This window comes from Martes martes (assembly GCF_963455335.1).
Source record: "Martes martes genome assembly, chromosome: 1".
NCBI classification, from domain to species: domain Eukaryota; kingdom Metazoa; phylum Chordata; class Mammalia; order Carnivora; family Mustelidae; genus Martes; species Martes martes.
The window spans coordinates 214,749,490-214,765,812 of record NC_137888.1 but is presented as its reverse complement, the minus strand read 5'-3'; the positions used below and the strand labels follow the sequence as shown (position 1 = coordinate 214,765,812).

Genomic DNA, 16,323 nt, shown 5'->3' with positions numbered 1-16,323 from the left:
GCAGTAACTGAGCCCTTGGCTGGTGTGAGCCTTCAGATCCCCACTGCCACCCCGAAAAGATGCCTGCTCATAGGGGGGCTGCTGAAGCCCAGGTTGGGGGGCCCCCTCCCCCGTTCACCAGATGCACTAACGTGTAGCACTAACGTCCCCCTCATCCTGGAAATGCTCTCAGGTCGGATGGTTGGTCACCACAGCTCAGAACCTGGGGGTCCAAGCCCGAGTCCCAAGTTCTGTGTGGGGTGTGGACAAGACGGGCAGGGCCACGCTTGGCAGCCAGTCTCCCCCGGAGTCACTGGTCTGCAGACACCACCGGGGCAGACCCTCCCGGGGCTCCCGCATGCCCACCCTGAGGGGCAAGGGCTGGGGCAGAGGCGGCAGAGGCATCACCCCAATACAGCGGCCGTGGGGGTACTACAGCAGGAATCATGGTCCTAAGTAGGTCCACGGGGGTGGCCGTGATACCGGCCTGGGGGGTCTCCGGGCTCCATCCCTGGGGACCTGTGTCCCTGCGGTGGCTGCAAGATCCCGCCTGGGCAGGGCCCTCAGTGGGTAGACACGGGCAGGTGGACGGCCCCGGGCTGAGCGATGGTGGCGGGGGGCCCCATGGGGTGCAGGACGCCAAGGGCCGCAGAGAGACTCAGACACCCGCCGTCCTTGGAAAGCAGTCTTTATGGAGGGCTGACCCCTCGCCTCCCCGGTCCGCGGTGCCCACGGGCTGCCTGGAGTCCCCTGCGGGCGCCTGACCCTGCTGCGAGCCGGACGGGCCGCTCACGGGTCCTGACCCTCTTCAGGCCTGGCCGTGCCCCCACCCGTGCCCTTCACTCTCTCCTCTGGGGCCTGAGGCCCCAATGGGCAGGGTCAGGGCTCCTGGCCTCGGGGCAAGGGACAACTGTCCGCATCCTGGCCCCCCACTGGGGCCGAGGCGCCCGCGCTGCGCAGTTCCCGGGCCAGCTTCTCTGCCAGTTTCCGGAAGGGCGGCCGGCGGGCAGGCTCAGCCTCCCAGCAGCTGCCCATGAGGGCATGGATGGGGCCCGGGCAGCCCTCGGGGGGCTCCATGCGGTACCCCTTCTCCACGGCCTCGGACACCTCCTTCAGCGACTGTGGGCAGAGGACACGACGGCGTGGCTGGGATCAGGGCCACAGTTGTCAGACCCGCAGGGAGCCCAGAGCCTCCCCCCTGGCCCCACTCACCATCTTGGGGTATGGAGCCCGGCCGTATGAGAACACCTCCCACAGAAGCACCCCGAAACTCCAGACATCCGACTTGCTGGAGAACTTCTATGGGGCCCAGGATCAGGGTGAGGAGGGGCCCCAGCTTCCTCCAGGAAGTCCTCCTGGGCTGCCCTTCCCTCTCTGGTCTCCTCCCAACAGACCACTCCCTCTGAGCCTCCCCCAGCCAGGTGGGACTCAGACCCAGTGCAGGGAGGGGTCCTTGGTATTCTCGGGCCCAGCACAGGGCCCGTCTGTTTCAGAAATGGGGAAACCCGGGCCCAGAGAGGTTCACACAAGGGAGAGGCCAAATGCAAGCTAAAAGGGGACAACCGTGGGCCAAGAGCCATTCCCTTAAGAGAGGTCCAGAGAAAATGAGAGCCGTGCCCAGGGTCACAGAGCAGGTGGGACCAGGGCTCTGAGGGTCCCGGGGCGGTGGGGGGGCTCACCCCATGTTTGAGAGCCTCGGGCGCCGTCCACTTGACCGGCAGCCGGCTTGCGTCCAGCCCCTTCCGCTCAGCTTTGGCCAGGCCGAAGTCGCTGACCTTGGCCACCAGGTCCTCAGAAATGAGGATGTTGCGGGCGGCAAGGTCTCGGTGCACCAGCTTCTTGCTCTCCAGGTACTCCATGCCCTCGGCCACGTGCCTGGGGAGGGGGCGGAGCCCGAGGCGGGGGTGGCTCCGAGCCTCAGTGTCCCCTTGACCTTGGAGGGCCCCCCCCACTCCACCCGGTCCCGGGAGCCCCACTCACAAGGAAAACTGGAGGAGTTGGGGGGTGCTCACGAGGGCCCGGCCTCGTGTGCGCAGAAAGTTCACCAGGTTGCCCTGCGGGGGAGGGAGATGGGCCTGGGGGGCTCGAGGCTGCTCGGCGGCCCCCCCCAGGCCCCGAGGGCACCTCAGGCCTCACCCCCACCTTGCTCACGTGCTCCATGACGATGTAGAGCCCCTGGTGCAGGATAACGCCCAGCAGACGCACCAGGTTCTTATGCTGCATCTTCCTGGGGGGGCCGGCAGGTGGGCGTGAGGGCTCGGCTGGGACCCCGCCCCCCCACGAAGCCCCGCCCCCGCCCCGCCTCCCGACTCACGTCATCACCGCCGTCTCGTCCAGGAAGGCCTGGGCGGTCACGTCACACTTGATATTCTTCACGGCCACCTTCTGGCCCAGGTACTCGCCCTGCAGGACCGCTGGGGGGAGAACGGGCGTGGGAATGCCCACCTACCCGACCCCCACGCACCCCAACACCGCTGCGGGGCCCCAGGCCCCGAAACCCCTCATGCCTACGAGCTGATCGGAGACAAGCACGAAGCATTTGCCGCTGGGGGGCCAAATCCTATCCTGTCAGAGGGCACCCCGCTTCTGCCAGGCCCCCAAGTTCAGGGACGCCTGGGTGGCTCAGTCAGTTAAGGCCCCTAAGTTCTGGGTGGTTTTTAGAGTTTTAAATGTTCGGGGGAAAAAATCAAAAGAAGAATACTACTTTGCAACAAAGGAAAATTACATGGTGTTCCAATGTCAGCGTCCGCAAATAAAGTTTTATTGGTACACGGCCCTGCCCGTTCATTTACCTGTGTCTGCGGCTGCTTTCCTGCCACAAAGGCGGAGCTGAACACGGACTCAGACTGTCTGGCCCGAAAAGCCTGGAAGAGGTGCACTCAGGCCCTTTACAGAGAAGGGAAGTGGACCCCTGACCTCAGTAAGCCCCAGAGCCTTCCAGGGGAACGGCTCCCAGGAGGGGCGTTCCAAGTACAGGGCCTGGAGGTGTGAAGGCATCACGCACCACCGCGGAGCGCCTCCCGGAGCCGACGCTAACCGGGGATGAATTCTTTCACCCGCCAGTGATTCCTAAACCTGAACACGCCCCCCTTCTCCCCTTCAGCCTCTGACCCAGGCCTCCACTCACCTCCAAACTCACCCTCTCCAATCCGTGCGCCCAGCGTCAAATGCTGCAGGTTCAGTAACCAGCCAGCTGTGGGGTGGGGACGCGGTCACAGGGGAATGGGCCCCACCTGGCGAGAAGCCGGGTGGTGTCCCCCGCTGCGTCCCGGCCGGGGCACACATACAGCTGCTCCCAGCAACGGCCTGAGACCCCCCCACTCCCAACTCTGTTATCAAGTGCTGGAAAGCAGCAGAGCCTGTCTGCCCCAGGATGACTTGAGGAAGGGGGTTATGGGGGGGTGGACCCCAGGCTTGCTCTCCAGGAATGCCCCATCAGGTCCAGGGGGCGATGCTGACAAACCCTTTAGGGCTGCCCTTCTCGTGTCTACCTGGACACCGTGTCCCTCCAAATATCCAGAGGCTCTTCCCTTTAAAGTCCTGTACCTCTGGCCACCCGGAATACACACCAAAAAATACAAGAGACATGGAGACTGGTAAAGCTTCTGGAATCTTCTGGCAACGTTTCCAGAATCTTCCAGAATCTTCCAGTGTTCTAAACGGCCTTCTGGGGTCCAGCCTCCCTGACTCCCTGTCTCAAACACCTGTGTTCTCCCGTCCTCTCTCCTCTAGTAGGTTCTATAGGCCCCTTCCCCTTCCTCCCCGAAGCCCACCCTCCAAATCACAAGCCCTTAGTCACGATCAAGGACAGGGACACCAGCCTCCCCTTGGGGCCATCCCCGAATCATCCAGATTTCCCTGGGAGAGACAGACACCATCATCAGGTTCGGGAGGAGTGGCCGTGGGAGGGGGCATTCACTCGGGGCCTTGAGCATCGAAGATCTCGTTATTGGGGGGTAGGGGAGCACTTCAGGTGGAGGGAACAGAAAGCACGATAGCAGAGGGGCGAGAGAGGAAAACCAGGAGGCCAGCAAAGAGGAACGGTTTGTACATGAATAGAGAAAGATGGCTCAGCCACAAGGGAAGGTTCTGGAAGGCAGGAGCACGACGTGGGTGGATTTTTATGCTAGAAAGTCACCTCTGCGGGCTCAGAGGCAGGAGTCCCATGGAAGAGGTGGTCTGGTGGGACGGTCTAGGCCAGGCTGGGGCTGGGGTTCAGGCCTTTGGCCCAGGCGGCAGGGCGGATGATGGGGACACGGAAGCCGCAGCAGGGGTGGGAATTCGCTCTTTGTGGGCTCATGGGCGTCCGTGGGTGCCCCTGCCCGACCCCGGGTCTTTCACTCACAGTGCCGGCACAGCCACACGCTCATGCAACGTGGCCTTGGCCGCGGGCCCCGCGGGGAGCGGGAGGGCCCTACCTCTGGCCAGCTCCTCCTCTGCCGACTTGGTGCCCTGCTTCCTCTTGGGTTTCACTAGCTTCGTGCAGATGGCCCCCTTGTCCTTGCTGTAGTGCTGCGGGGTGGGGTTGGGACAGAGGCCGCGGTGAGCCTGGACCCCCTCCACGGGGGAGCGGGGGGGGGGGGTGTTGGCAGGGAACCCCTGCCTTCTGTGCCCTCCCCAGCGGGGGCTCTCTGAGGGGGGCGGGCAGGAGCCAGGGAGAACGGCTTCGCTTCCCACCCCGGGAGTTGGACCGGTTTCCATGGGAACGGAAAGGATCCAAGCTGGGAAACAGGAGGCTCCTGGGGAAGGTGGGGCGGTGGTCTGTGGGTTAGTGTCGCCAGGGAGGTTCCTAGGGGTCCCCAGAGGAAACACCCCGGTCCCTCCCTAGAGGTGGACCCGGAGACCCAGACCAGCTGCAGGGCTGGTGGTCCGCGGGGAACAGCCGCTCCTTCCCGCACTGGGACGGAGCAGGCGGCTTTGGGTGTCCCGGGCCCAGCAGCTGCCGGAACCGGGTAGGAGGCGGGGGCCGGGATCCCGGGGCTCCCTCGGCCTCCACCGTGCAGACCAGACCGTGCAGACCCGAGCGGCTCTGGGGCCAGGCCGGGGAGCGGGGGAGGCGTAGGGGGCGGGGCCTGCGGCGGCCACACCTCCACCATGTCCATGAGGTTGCAGAAGCACACGGCCTCGTCGATGGTCAGGTGACCGTCGCGGTGCAGCACGCGGTAGTGGATGACGTCGCGGCCGAAGCTGACGCACAGCACGTAGTCGCCGGGGTGCCGCGCCGACTCGCGCACCAGGAACAGCCCGTCCTCCGGCGGCTGCAGCTGCTGCACGGCCTCGTGGCCCGAGATCTTCCCGTGGAACCACCTGCGGCCGGGCCGGACGGCACGCTGGGGCCAGGCCGCCCCCGCCCTCCTGCCGCCCATCCCCGGCCGTCCCCAGACCCACCCCCGCGCTGTCCCCAGACTCACGGCATGAGGCTGAGCTTGGGGTCGGCCGACAGGGCCTCTCGCTCCCGCAGCGCCCCCGCCGCCAGCAGGCCCTCCTGCCCGCTGGCGTGGTGCTTGGCGCGGTACCAGCTCTTGCTCTGCAGGGAGGGAGCCAGGAGTCGGGGCTGGGGGCATGGGGGGGGGGCTGCGTCTCGGCAGACACACACCTCACCGCCCGCGCCCAGGCCCTCCAGCCACCACTCACCTCGCAGGCCTCCAGGATGGTGACCACATCACCCTTGTGGAAGGCCAGCTCTCCCGGCTTGGGGCGCGTGTGCTCGCACTTGGTGATGCATTGGGTGCCTGGGGCCCAGCGCCTCTGAGAGGTGGGGGAAGGGGCGGGGGGGGGCGGGCAAAAGGTCATGAAGGAGAGGCCCAGGGAGAGAAAGAAGTAGAAATTGGGCGAAAGATAGCAGGGCAGAGACGGAATCCAGAGGGAGCAGCCAGGGCAGAAATCTCACTCAGAAACCCCGGGGCCCAAACCAGATCAGGAAGAAAAGGCAACAGAAACGTAGCATCAGGTGACAGTGAAGAAGTGTGCAGCACTGGCTGAAGGGGCCTGAGTCCCAGAGGACAGCCCCTCGACATGGGGCTGAGGTCCCGCGGGTGTGGGCCGGGCGGAGGATGGCCCAGGACACCAGCGCCTGGGTTGGGGGAACTCACCGTTGGCATCCTGGCTGAGATGAACGCGGGGTGCCAGGCACGGAGGAAGCAGGGGCTCACCTGGGGGCGGGCGGAGAGCAGCTGGAGAGCCCCGATCTGAGACAGACTGGGGCCCAAGGCCATCACTAACTAACCACTTCCTGCCCAGGCCCGGGGGAGGCAAGGGTGGGAGGGCATCCCCATCGGGGGCTCCAGGTGGTGGCTCCCCAAAGCCTCTCTGGGGAGGCGGTCTTTACCCGCAGGAGTTCCTTATCAGTCACGGCCTTGGAACATCCGCAAGGAAACCACAGAGTCTGGCCCCGCCATTGTCCCGAAAGGGCAACGGGGCCACGAGGTAGCCCCAGAGTGAGTGGCCATAGGGTGGGGTAGGGAGAAGCGCCTGCTGGCTCAGGCCCTAGTGGCCACACAGTGGGTGGGGACCGTGGTGCCACCTAATTGAGCTTGGCTCTTCCTCTTTTCTGATTAAGTGGGCAGGGGCAGGGTGAGGAAACAGAAGGTGATTCAAGGTCATTCCCAAGTATCCCTGAACCTAGGGTGGGGCTGGGAGGGGGTGGGGGAGGGGGCATGCAGCCCTACTGGGCTCCTCTGGCCATGCGCAGAGCCTCTCTGATGCCCCCCAGTCCCAACACCAACCTAAGACACATAAGCGGTCTCTTACCGCTGCTAGGGAAGGGGCTTGTCCACCCCCTTCCTCCTCCTTGGACCCTACAGCAGGTGGCTGGGCAGTGGGGATGGTGGGGGGGGGGCAAACCTCTGACCCTCCAGTATTGCCCCCATAAACCCCCAGCCCCATGTGTACTCACACGCATACTGATCCATGTACACACGAGCACACACAGAAACACATGGGGCTTGGACACAGGTGGACACAGGTACCCACAGGCACGCGGGTATGCAAGCAAAAGCACGTTCACCTAGAGACAGGTGTGTACACTGCTACACATGTGTACACACGGGCAGACTCTCAGACGTCCAGAAATGTGTGTACCTGTCCCCCACCCCCTCCAGCGCACACACAGACCCACACTTGAACACCTGGGCGCCAGCCGCGGGGCGCCAGACACTGGGCCACCCCGGCACGCACAGCTACACGCAGGGCCGCGCACACGCATCTCGGCCACACGCGAACATCCCTCCACGTGGACGCGCGCATACACACACCCGGGAGCTCGCAGACGCGCACACTCGCGCCCAGAAAAACACCCCCACCCTGCGCCCGATCGCCTCTAACCAACCGCTACCCCAGCCGCGTACCCGCCGCGCACGCCGGACGCGCACTCTCGCGCTCACACCGGCCTCTCCACCGCACGCCCGGGACGCCCCCGACACCCCGCCACTGCCCCGCAGTCTCTCCCCTCACCCCCACCTCCCCTCCACGCCCCAGCCACCGCGCTCACCTGTTCAGGGGGCGCCCCCGGGCCGCGCCCCGCGCCCACACCCAGGAGGGCCCCCGCGCGCTGGCTGCGCACCCCGAGGCAGCCCTGGCTGCACAACTTGGAACAAGTTGCTCCGTTTCCTCATTTTGGGGTGGGGGGAGGAGGGCTGGGGGAGCGGGGGAGCGGGAGGCGCCGCGGCCCGGGAGGCCCCCGCAGGTCCTAGCGCCGGCCGCACTGCGGTCTGCTCCGCGCGCCGCCGCCGCCGCCGCCGCTGCCGCCGGCCCCTCCCCTCCCCGCCCCGCCCCCGAAGCCCCCGGCGCCGCCCGCCCCACCCGGGCGGGGGCCCGGGACAGTCGCCCGCTCCACGCCGCTCCCTGGCACCGTGCCGCGGGGCGCGTACCCCGCCCACCCTGGGAAACAGGGGCCTTGGAGCGCGGAGCGGGCGCCGCGCACAGGGCGGAGGAGTTGCGGGGAACGGGGAGAGTGAGCTGCCCGTCTGGGGCGATAAGCAAGTCGCAGAGCCCACACTATGCCTCGGACCCTTCGGACTTCGACACGCCCTTCTCATCCACCTCCTCTGCCAAGACGGTTGTTGGTGCTGGCGTCTGGCGCGGAGCGATTGCTCAAGAATGTCACTGGTCATCGGTTAGGGTCACTGGCAACATTAGGGGGACCTGAGGAACCGGAGGCCTCCTGCTGGAGCCTGCCCGGGGTCAGCCCCGCTGTGCCCGGGTTCTGGGCCCGGCCGCGCGGGCTTCGACCTCAGAGGACGTTGGATGAGCATTTGCTGGGCCCCGGACGGGCCCCAGGGCACGTAGCCCAGCAATCGCTCCGCTTCTGCCGGCCGAGTCCGTTGGACAAGGACGGCTCTCGTCAGAGGCCGGTGAGGGCCCAGGACGCCCAGGGAGCCCGAGTCCCGTTCAATCTTCTGTCAGCCCAAAAGGCTAAGTGTCTGGCTCCAAGGCACCATGTGACTTCTCAGAACGGAGGCCCAGTTACAGAATTGCAAAACATCCCTATTATGGAACATTCTAGAAGAAAAACTAGGAAATTGTATGTGTTGAGGTTCTAGAATCCACAGTTGTTGAAACCCACCATCAACACCACTGTATGACTCAACCCAAAGGGCACGTCCCCTCCTCTCTCTCCTCTCCCGTTATACTGGAGAGAATAAGCCCACAGGGAAAGTTCCAGAAGGGGACCCTCCCAACAGCTCCGATTATCCCCAGCGAGGGCAGTGGGCGGGAGGAGAGGGAGGGAGAAGACCTCTTTCCTTTGAGGTGGTGGAATTCACCGTAAGGGCTGATGTCAACTGGGAGGACGTCCCAGCACATTTCCACTAAGCAGGGCTCCCCCTGCGGGGCTGTGGGAGAGTCCCGGTATGGCCACACCTCCCAGCTACCGGCCCTGCTGCGGCCCCAGGGCTGGGGGACACTGCAGCCAGCATTCAGTTGGGTCAGGGGCCACCATATATGGCAAACCATCATCACTTGCCTGAAATAGAAACATCAAAGTGGCCACAGGAAACCCAGTAACACCAGTAGCTTCAGACCAGAGGCTGCAGACGGAGGTCCCATGATGGAGGCCTGCCTGCTCTGCTCAGCAAGGACAGGAGCCTATATGTAAGACCCTGCGAGGCCCTAGCACCGGGAGAGACTTTCTCCTTGATGCAGTCGGGGAGACAGGGAGAGGGTTGAAAGGGGCTGGTTTGCCCCCCCCCCCGTGAATTCATACTTAGTGTCTGAGTCATACCTAAGTTTTCCCCAGGACCCCAGGGATCCTTGTCCCACACTCTGGAAGGCCCTACCCGAGAAGGAGGGTTCAGAGGAATCACAGGTGCGGAGAACGGAGAGCGACAGACGTCAGTGGACAGCTCCAGGCTCCCAAATCTCCAAGGGTTAACCTGGGGTGCAGGGGGGGCCGCCCCCCTCAGCATATGGGCACAGGGCCGTGAGCTGTCCCTGCCTCTGGGGAGATAGGTTTGCGTCCTTGGTGTCTTTGGGTCAGAGCTACCGAAGGGGTGAACTTCCCACTCCTGAAAGCATTGCAGGGCACCTGGGGGGCTCAGCAAGTTAAGCCTCTGCCTTCGGCTCGGGTCATGATCTCAGGATCCTGGGATCGAGCCCCGCATCGGGGTCTCTGCTCGGCGGGAAGCCTGCTTCTCTCTCTCTCTCTCTCTGCCTGCCTCTCTGCCTACTTGTGATCTCTCTGTGTGTGTGTCAAATAAATAAATAAAATCTTAAATAATAATTTAAGTGATAGCAATATCTGATTCTTTGTAAACTCATTACATAAAAATCTAATGAGTATCATCGTTTAAAAAAAAAAAAAAAGCATTGGCCACTTGGAATCTCAAAGACTAAATGGGTATTGCAGATCCCAGGGGGGGCCTAGCCCCTTCCTTCTGCCAGCCGGAAGCCCGTTGGTAGCCACACCATCCGACGGGGCTCCAGGAGGACCCAGTCCCGGGCTCCTCAGCCTCCAGACTTCTACCCGGTCGCCCCAAGCCACCCGCCTGGTGCAGGTTGGGAACCCAGAAGCCCCTCCCTGCTTCCCCAGCCGCCTCTGCTTTTTCCTCCTGCGACCACTCACCTTCCCCTGCGTGGCTAAGGGTGAAAATGTGAAACGCGCCCCCCCCCCAGCACTAAATCCTTCCCTAGCTCCCCGCAGCCCGAAGCGCTCGGTTCTCGGTTCGGCGCCCCGAGCTCGTCCGGTTCGGCTGACGGCCGCTCCCCCGGCCTCGTCGCCTTCTGCTCCCACAAAGCACACACCCACCCTGTCCTGCTGGCGGCCCTCTCCAGCGCCCGTGCGCGCCCGTGCGCACCGCAAACGGCACTTTTATGGGGCCTTCTCGGGTGCCCCCACCTTTCTCAGACCCTGCTTCCACGCCCCGCAAAGACTCCTCACCGGAGACACCAGCTCTCTTGTGTCTGTGTGAGGGTTGTGGACCGGGCCTGGGTGGCCGAGCCCATCGGCCTGCTTGGGAAGGAGGCCAGGCCCAGTGATGTGGGAACAAAGGCAGAAGAGAAATTATTACGTTTCCTTACTACCTACAGCCCCTTGACAAGTCCTTGAAAGAGGCAGAGTGACATTCCTCTCGGGACTCAACGGCCTTGATGTTGTCACTTGGCCAAGGGCAAAAGTCAATCCTAGCCCAAGCCCCAGGACCCTATAAGCCTACTCTAACATACAAAAATTCCTTTGGAAACTTCATCTCCACCCCCCAAGATATAGGCTGGCAAGCATCCCCCAAGACCCACCGATATACATTTGAAGGGTTTGTGACTCAGGATTTACTAAATGGTAATAAACGACCCTTCCCACAATAGCTACACCCGCAGGATCCCGGAGCCTCGTTTCCAAAATACCTGGGAGGCTTACACTATCCCTGACCCCCTCCTAACTTGAAAATATATAATGGGTCCCTCCTTATGGCCCCAGGGCGGCTCTTTCTGCCCCAGGGTCCTGTCCCAGGGCTTTAATAAAACCACCTTTTTGCACCAATGACGTCTCAAGAACTCCTTCTTGGCCTTGGCTTCAAACCCGAACACCCCGCGTCAAGAAGAAAGCCGGGACGGAATCCTGCAGGAAGAATTAAAACCTTTGCATGCAGCCGTGCCCCGAGCTCATGCCATGACTAGCGCCGGAAGCCACTCGCTGCTTTCTGGTTGCTTCCGAAGGGGTTTCTGCCGCTCGCAAGCAAAAAAGGTTCCTAATACTGAAAATGGGTCCACACGTGGGAGGGTGAAATGAACAGACTAGGACGGACGAGGAATTCGTGAGTCAGATTAGGGGACCCTGAACCCAGCTAGGAAGTGGGATCTCCCGGGCGTCCCCTTCCAAGAGCCGACAAACCCGCTTTCCCTCCACGGGGTCTGCCGGTGCCGTTTTCCAGCCCGTGCAACCGAAGAACCCAGAGGGCCCCACCTCCTCTCCGTCCTGAATGCCGGTCCTCGTTTATTCAAATCTCACTGCTCTTCCCAGCCTACCTTTCTCCTAGGTCGGGCGGTCCGGTGTGTAGAACAGCCCCTTCTCCTAACTCCGGGCCATGTGGGGGGAGCCAATCCTCTCGTTTTAGAATTGGAGCGGCTGAGTTCCCGAGAGGCAAAGCGACTATAGTCTGTGGCCACACGGCAGGCTGGGGCTGTTAATCAGGTGTGTGGACTCACTCAACAGGGTTCTAAACTTCTCAAAGGCAGGGCGTGTTTCTTATCCTTCTTTCCTGACGGGGATGAAAATCAACGTGGGCAAAGACCAGAGGGAGTCGTGTAACAACGCACTTCACGTAACACATCAGACAGGAGGATTGGCTGCACAGGGATGGAAAACCTCAAGTGCTAGAGACTTGAGTTAGATAGAAATTAATCTCTGAGGGGTGCACTCCCGGGCAGTGTCGGGAACCAAGGCTCCTGACATCCTGCTGCTCTGCCTTTCTCAGCACAGGAACTTTCACCTCTTGAGCTAGGACGGCTGCTCACGCTCCAGCCCTCCCATCCGCATTCCAGCCAATGGGAAGCAGGAAGCTGGGAGACGAGTCCCTTTAAGGACTCTTCCTGGAAGATGCATGGGACACCTTCGCTTCATTTCATTGGGTGGAATTTAGCCACACGGCCAAATTGAGTAGCAGGGGAAGCTGGGAAATGTAGTCTTTACAGCAGGGGCCAAGGAAGCTTCCTCAAAGCTCCCAGGCCTGTTCCCACCTCAGGGCCTTTGCATCAGTTGTGCCTTCTGCTTGGGATACCTCCCCAGACCTACCCAACATCCCAGCACCCTACAGAATATTTCAACCTGCTGACACTTCCTATCCCCTCCCCCTGTAGCTCTGGAGAGCTACCATGGTCTCACTGACCACATGTTTTACTTCTTTTTCTCGTTTACTGGCTGCGTCCTCTCTAGAACATCAGCTCTCCGAGGGTGGGGATTTTGGACAGTGTCATTCATTGCTGTGGCCTTCGTTCCCGGCACACAGAAGATGCTCGGAACATATTTTTTAAGTCAGTGAATATTGGGGAAGGATGGGGTAATGAGCAGTGACTGACATGTGTGAAGAGAACACTGTCATTGTACCCATTTCACAAATGTGAAAACTGAGGCTCAGAGGGTTCTGTGGCTCCCCCCACCCCAGGACACAGGAAGTGGCGAGCTTCAGTTTTAACCTAGGTTTGTCAGGCTCCACAGTCCACACGCTGCCCAGTGAGATGTCGGGTATATGACAGACCCCCAAAGAGTTTTCTAGAGAGCGGATGAGGCAGGCCAGTGGCAGCCAGATGTGGGAACAGCTGGGCTGCTGGGCCCCCAGTGGATCTTCTGCTGGAGCACGTGGCCCGATCAGGCTGCCTCAGTTAGTACACCTTTAAATTTAGCTTTCTCCTCCCTGCCAGGGACCTGGGGATTCGGTGGAGGAACATCCCGCTCTTTCGAGGAAAATTGCTGCATCGCTCATTCTGCAACTGGAGACATGGTCTGATGGGCCCTTCTCCACTCACCAGCTCCTCCGAGAGACCCTTACTGACCACCCATAACGACCACCCGCCATCTGAGCCCACACCACTGCCTGCGACCCTGTCTTACTCATTCTTGTTGACTGTCCCCCCGACTTGCCTTGGGCCCCTTGACAAAACATATGTTCCGTGAGCGAGGGCAAGGACGGTCTCTGACTCGGCCAGTCATTTGTCTCTGGAGCCTGGCACATAGCAGACTCTCGTGTAAATTGTTCGCGGCGGATCAATAAACACTACGGAACACTTTGTTCTCCAGGACTTGTTTTGTTATTTTCCTGAAGTTAGTAGTTGCCTTTGTTTCGTGTGTCTACGTCACTCTCTTTCCTCCAGGCTTTCCAACGGAATGGACTTCTCCACTCGGGGCCGGCTGCAGCCCGGCTGTACCCCTGGCCCTTCCCTGTTTCAGCACTTGGGGATTCCTAGGAGGTGGCTCTTGTTTCTGGGGTCCAGATCTCCCCGTTTCTTGGTTTGCGCCCTCGTTTTGGGAATGTGCACCCTCTAGGCATTTCCAGAGAAGGGATTTTTCCCTCCACTCTCCCGTGTGATTGGTGCTCTGGCTGCGGACACTGTGCTGGTGGTGGCTTTCCCTTGTCTTGTGTCTTCTAGCTTCCAGTCTTGGGCAGTTGAACAACCCGAAGCTATCCTGTTTCCTCATTGTCTGCTTGTCACGTTGTTTCTCTCTTTGGACACTTGTAGAATCTCCTTCACCACATCCTGCTCTTTCAACCTGTGGTTTTGGTGTGGGGTTTTGTTTTTTTTGTTGTTTTTTTTTGTTTTTTGTTTTTTTTTACCTTTTGTGCTGGGCAGTTAATGGGCTTTGTCGTGTCTTCCATTCCTGGTAAACTTTCTCAAATGACCTCCCTGGTGATTTCTTCCACTTTGGCGTCTCTCCTCTGTCTGATATTGGGCTTCCTGGGTTGATCTCATTTTCTTGCCCACCTTTTTTCTTTTGTCTTCTTCTTCTTCTTTTTCTTCCAAGCCTGCCAACATTTCCATTTTGACTATCAGGTTTTTAATTTCCAAGGGCTTTTTCTAGTTCTTTGAATGTTCTTTTTCCTTCCTCCTTTCTTTCTTTCTTTTTTTTTTTTTTTTTTTAGAGATATTTATCTTTAAGTCATCTCCACACCCAATGTGGGGCTTGAACTCACCTCCCCGAGATCAAGAGTCACATGGTCCTCCGACTGAGCGAGCCGGGCACCCCTGGAATGTTCTTTTTTCGAAAGACAAATGTAGAGCTGCTTCCCGTCCACTGTGTCTTCTACAAGCTCTCCAAGGATAACCTGCAGAAGGGTTTCTGTCCAACTGCTTCCTTCTGTTCTGTCTCCTTCCTCCAACAAGTTACTTTTTTCTCCTCTTTTTGGGTTTTGGTCTCTCACTAGCTAGAATTTATGAGGCACATGCTGCAAAGGTGGTAGGAGGCCCCCTGCCCTTGGGGTGGCTTCACCCTGGGTTGAGTACGAGGCACTGGTCTCGGGATTCCCAAACACCAGCAACAACTGCTCTGAAAGCTAAAGGGGCCACCGTTCCATTGCGTGACTTCCATCTTGATCACCGGTTTCCACCTTTCCACCCGTCCTCCCCCATACCTGCGTCCCGGAGGCAGAAGCTTTTCTGGGCAGCAAGTGTGCAAAACGGCATTTGACTACCGAGTCCTCCCCCAGCTCTGCAAGGCTGGTGCTGCGGGTTTTGATTAAGCTTTATAGAGGCTCGGGGAGGTGAAGTGAGCTGTCCTGACCCCCGCCCCCAACCCGCAGCTCACATGTTCAAGGACCACACTGAGACTGGAGTCACTCTCACGCGGGAAGTGACAGCTTCTGGTTCTTCGGGTCCTCCCAGGGAAGGCACGGAGTGCTTGCTGACTGGATACGGAATACGCTTCCACACTCTCGGGGGCGGGGGGTAGATCCGCAGAAGCCACGTGAATGGCGGTCCATGGCGCGTGATGGATGTGCCGTAAACACGTGTCGCGTAACTGAGAAGACAGGAGAACGGCCGTGTGACGGGAAGACATCACAGAAGGAAACCAAACTGTTACACTTCGGTCCATGCGAAGGAAGATATTTTGGAAATGAGAACGCAGAGTCCCGACTTGGGGGCGGAGAACAGGGCTCCTTCATTTAACAGCAAGAGGGAGACCGGCAATGCTCTGGGGGAACGTAACGTTGCCCACGGAAGTTTCAGATGCCTTCACGCGCTCGTGCCCTTTGATCGAGAAGTTCCATTTTGGGATATCTACGGGAGAGACAGAATCCCAGCTGTACAAGAACGTGTTGGCCGCGCTGTCGTTTATAATCTGACAACAGTCCAAGTGTCCACCAGTAGGGGGTGGCTAAGATTAGGGTCCTGTCCTTTTGTGGAATACTACGCATCTGTTAAAAATTACACCTCTTCCGGGATGCCTGCGTGGCTCCGTCGGTTAAGTGTCTGCCTTTGGCTCAGGTCATGATCCCAGAGTCCTGGGATCAAGCCCTGCATCGGTCTCCTTGCTCAGCGGGGAGCCTGCTTCCCCTCTACTCCTCCTCCTGCTCGTCGTGCTTCCTTTCCATCTCTCTCTCAAATAAATAAGTAAATTTTTTTCAAAAAATTACATCCCATCATCGTAGCCAAAAAAGTGGAAACGACCGAAACGTCCATCAGCGGAGGAGGGGCTGACAAGATGTGAGCCGCCACACACGGAGTATCAGCTGCGGACAGGAGCGAGGCCCCCACGCGCCGCCCCGGGAATGGACCCGAGCCCATGACGCGCAGGGAGGGAACCAGACACAGAAGGCCCCACGGGGTGTGAGTCCACGCGTGTGACACGCCCAGGCCAGGCTCCTCCACGGACGGGAAGGGTGCCAGAGAGGGGAGTAAGGCGTGACTCCTGATGGGGGTGAAGCTTCTTTTTGGGTGATGGAATGTTCTGGAATGAGATAGTGGTGATGCTTGCACTCCTCCGCAAAACCGCCAAAAACCACTGAGTTGCACACTTTGAAAGGAAGCAGTTTTATGTTACGTGGTCATTGCCACAATTTCAAAAATTACGTTGTAAGGTCTGCAGAAGTATTACATTGGACAAAGTATCTGAGCGCACTGAACCCCGCGCCCCCCCCCACCCCCAGAAATCCGCGTTGTGACGGAGTCAAGGGGAGGACAGCGGGAATCAGCGGTACCGAGAGCCGCTCCGCACCCGAGAGCGCGGGCGACACCGGAAGGAAGGAAACACGGGGTGTTCGGGCTGCCCCGGGTCACTCCTCGGCCGTCGTTCTGAAGCGTCCGCCTTGCGTGTGACGGGAAAACGCAGCGCGCTCGAGCTCTAGACTGCGAAGGCCGACGGGAAAGTCACCGTCTTTACTGTCGTGGGGCGTCCAAGCGCACGGCTCCGCGGCGGGGAGC

At 60.3% G+C, this 16,323-nt stretch overlaps 2 protein-coding genes across 2 annotated transcripts in view; one reads left to right on the top strand and one right to left on the bottom strand.

Moving 5' to 3' along the window:
- The window catches only part of FSD1 (fibronectin type III and SPRY domain containing 1), a gene marked incomplete at both ends in the record, with an annotated part of 516,986 nt that overhangs the window by 158,959 nt on the left and 341,704 nt on the right, over positions 1–16,323 (top strand). The window lies entirely within an intron of this gene.
- MATK (megakaryocyte-associated tyrosine kinase) lies at positions 653–7,554 on the bottom strand. Its single transcript, XM_080811452.1, has 13 exons — positions 7,469–7,554; positions 6,072–6,131; positions 5,614–5,727; positions 5,391–5,506; positions 5,067–5,286; positions 4,398–4,491; positions 3,107–3,172; positions 2,294–2,393; positions 2,122–2,206; positions 1,960–2,033; positions 1,659–1,854; positions 1,192–1,278; positions 653–1,098 (listed from the first exon to the last, which is right to left on the bottom strand). Exons 2-13 carry the CDS (start codon positions 6,078–6,080, stop codon positions 859–861), a joined length of 1,401 nt encoding a protein of 466 aa, XP_080667578.1. The 5' UTR covers positions 6,081–6,131; positions 7,469–7,554; the 3' UTR covers positions 653–858.

Coding starts and splice junctions, on each gene's coding strand:
- MATK (XM_080811452.1), bottom strand. Junction 1,279..1,658: donor CCGAGGCTCTCAAACATGGG/GTGAGCCCCCCC, acceptor TGGGCCCCATAG/AAGTTCTCCAGCAAGTCGGA. Junction 1,099..1,191: donor GGGCTCCATACCCCAAGATG/GTGAGTGGGGCC, acceptor CTCTGCCCACAG/TCGCTGAAGGAGGTGTCCGA.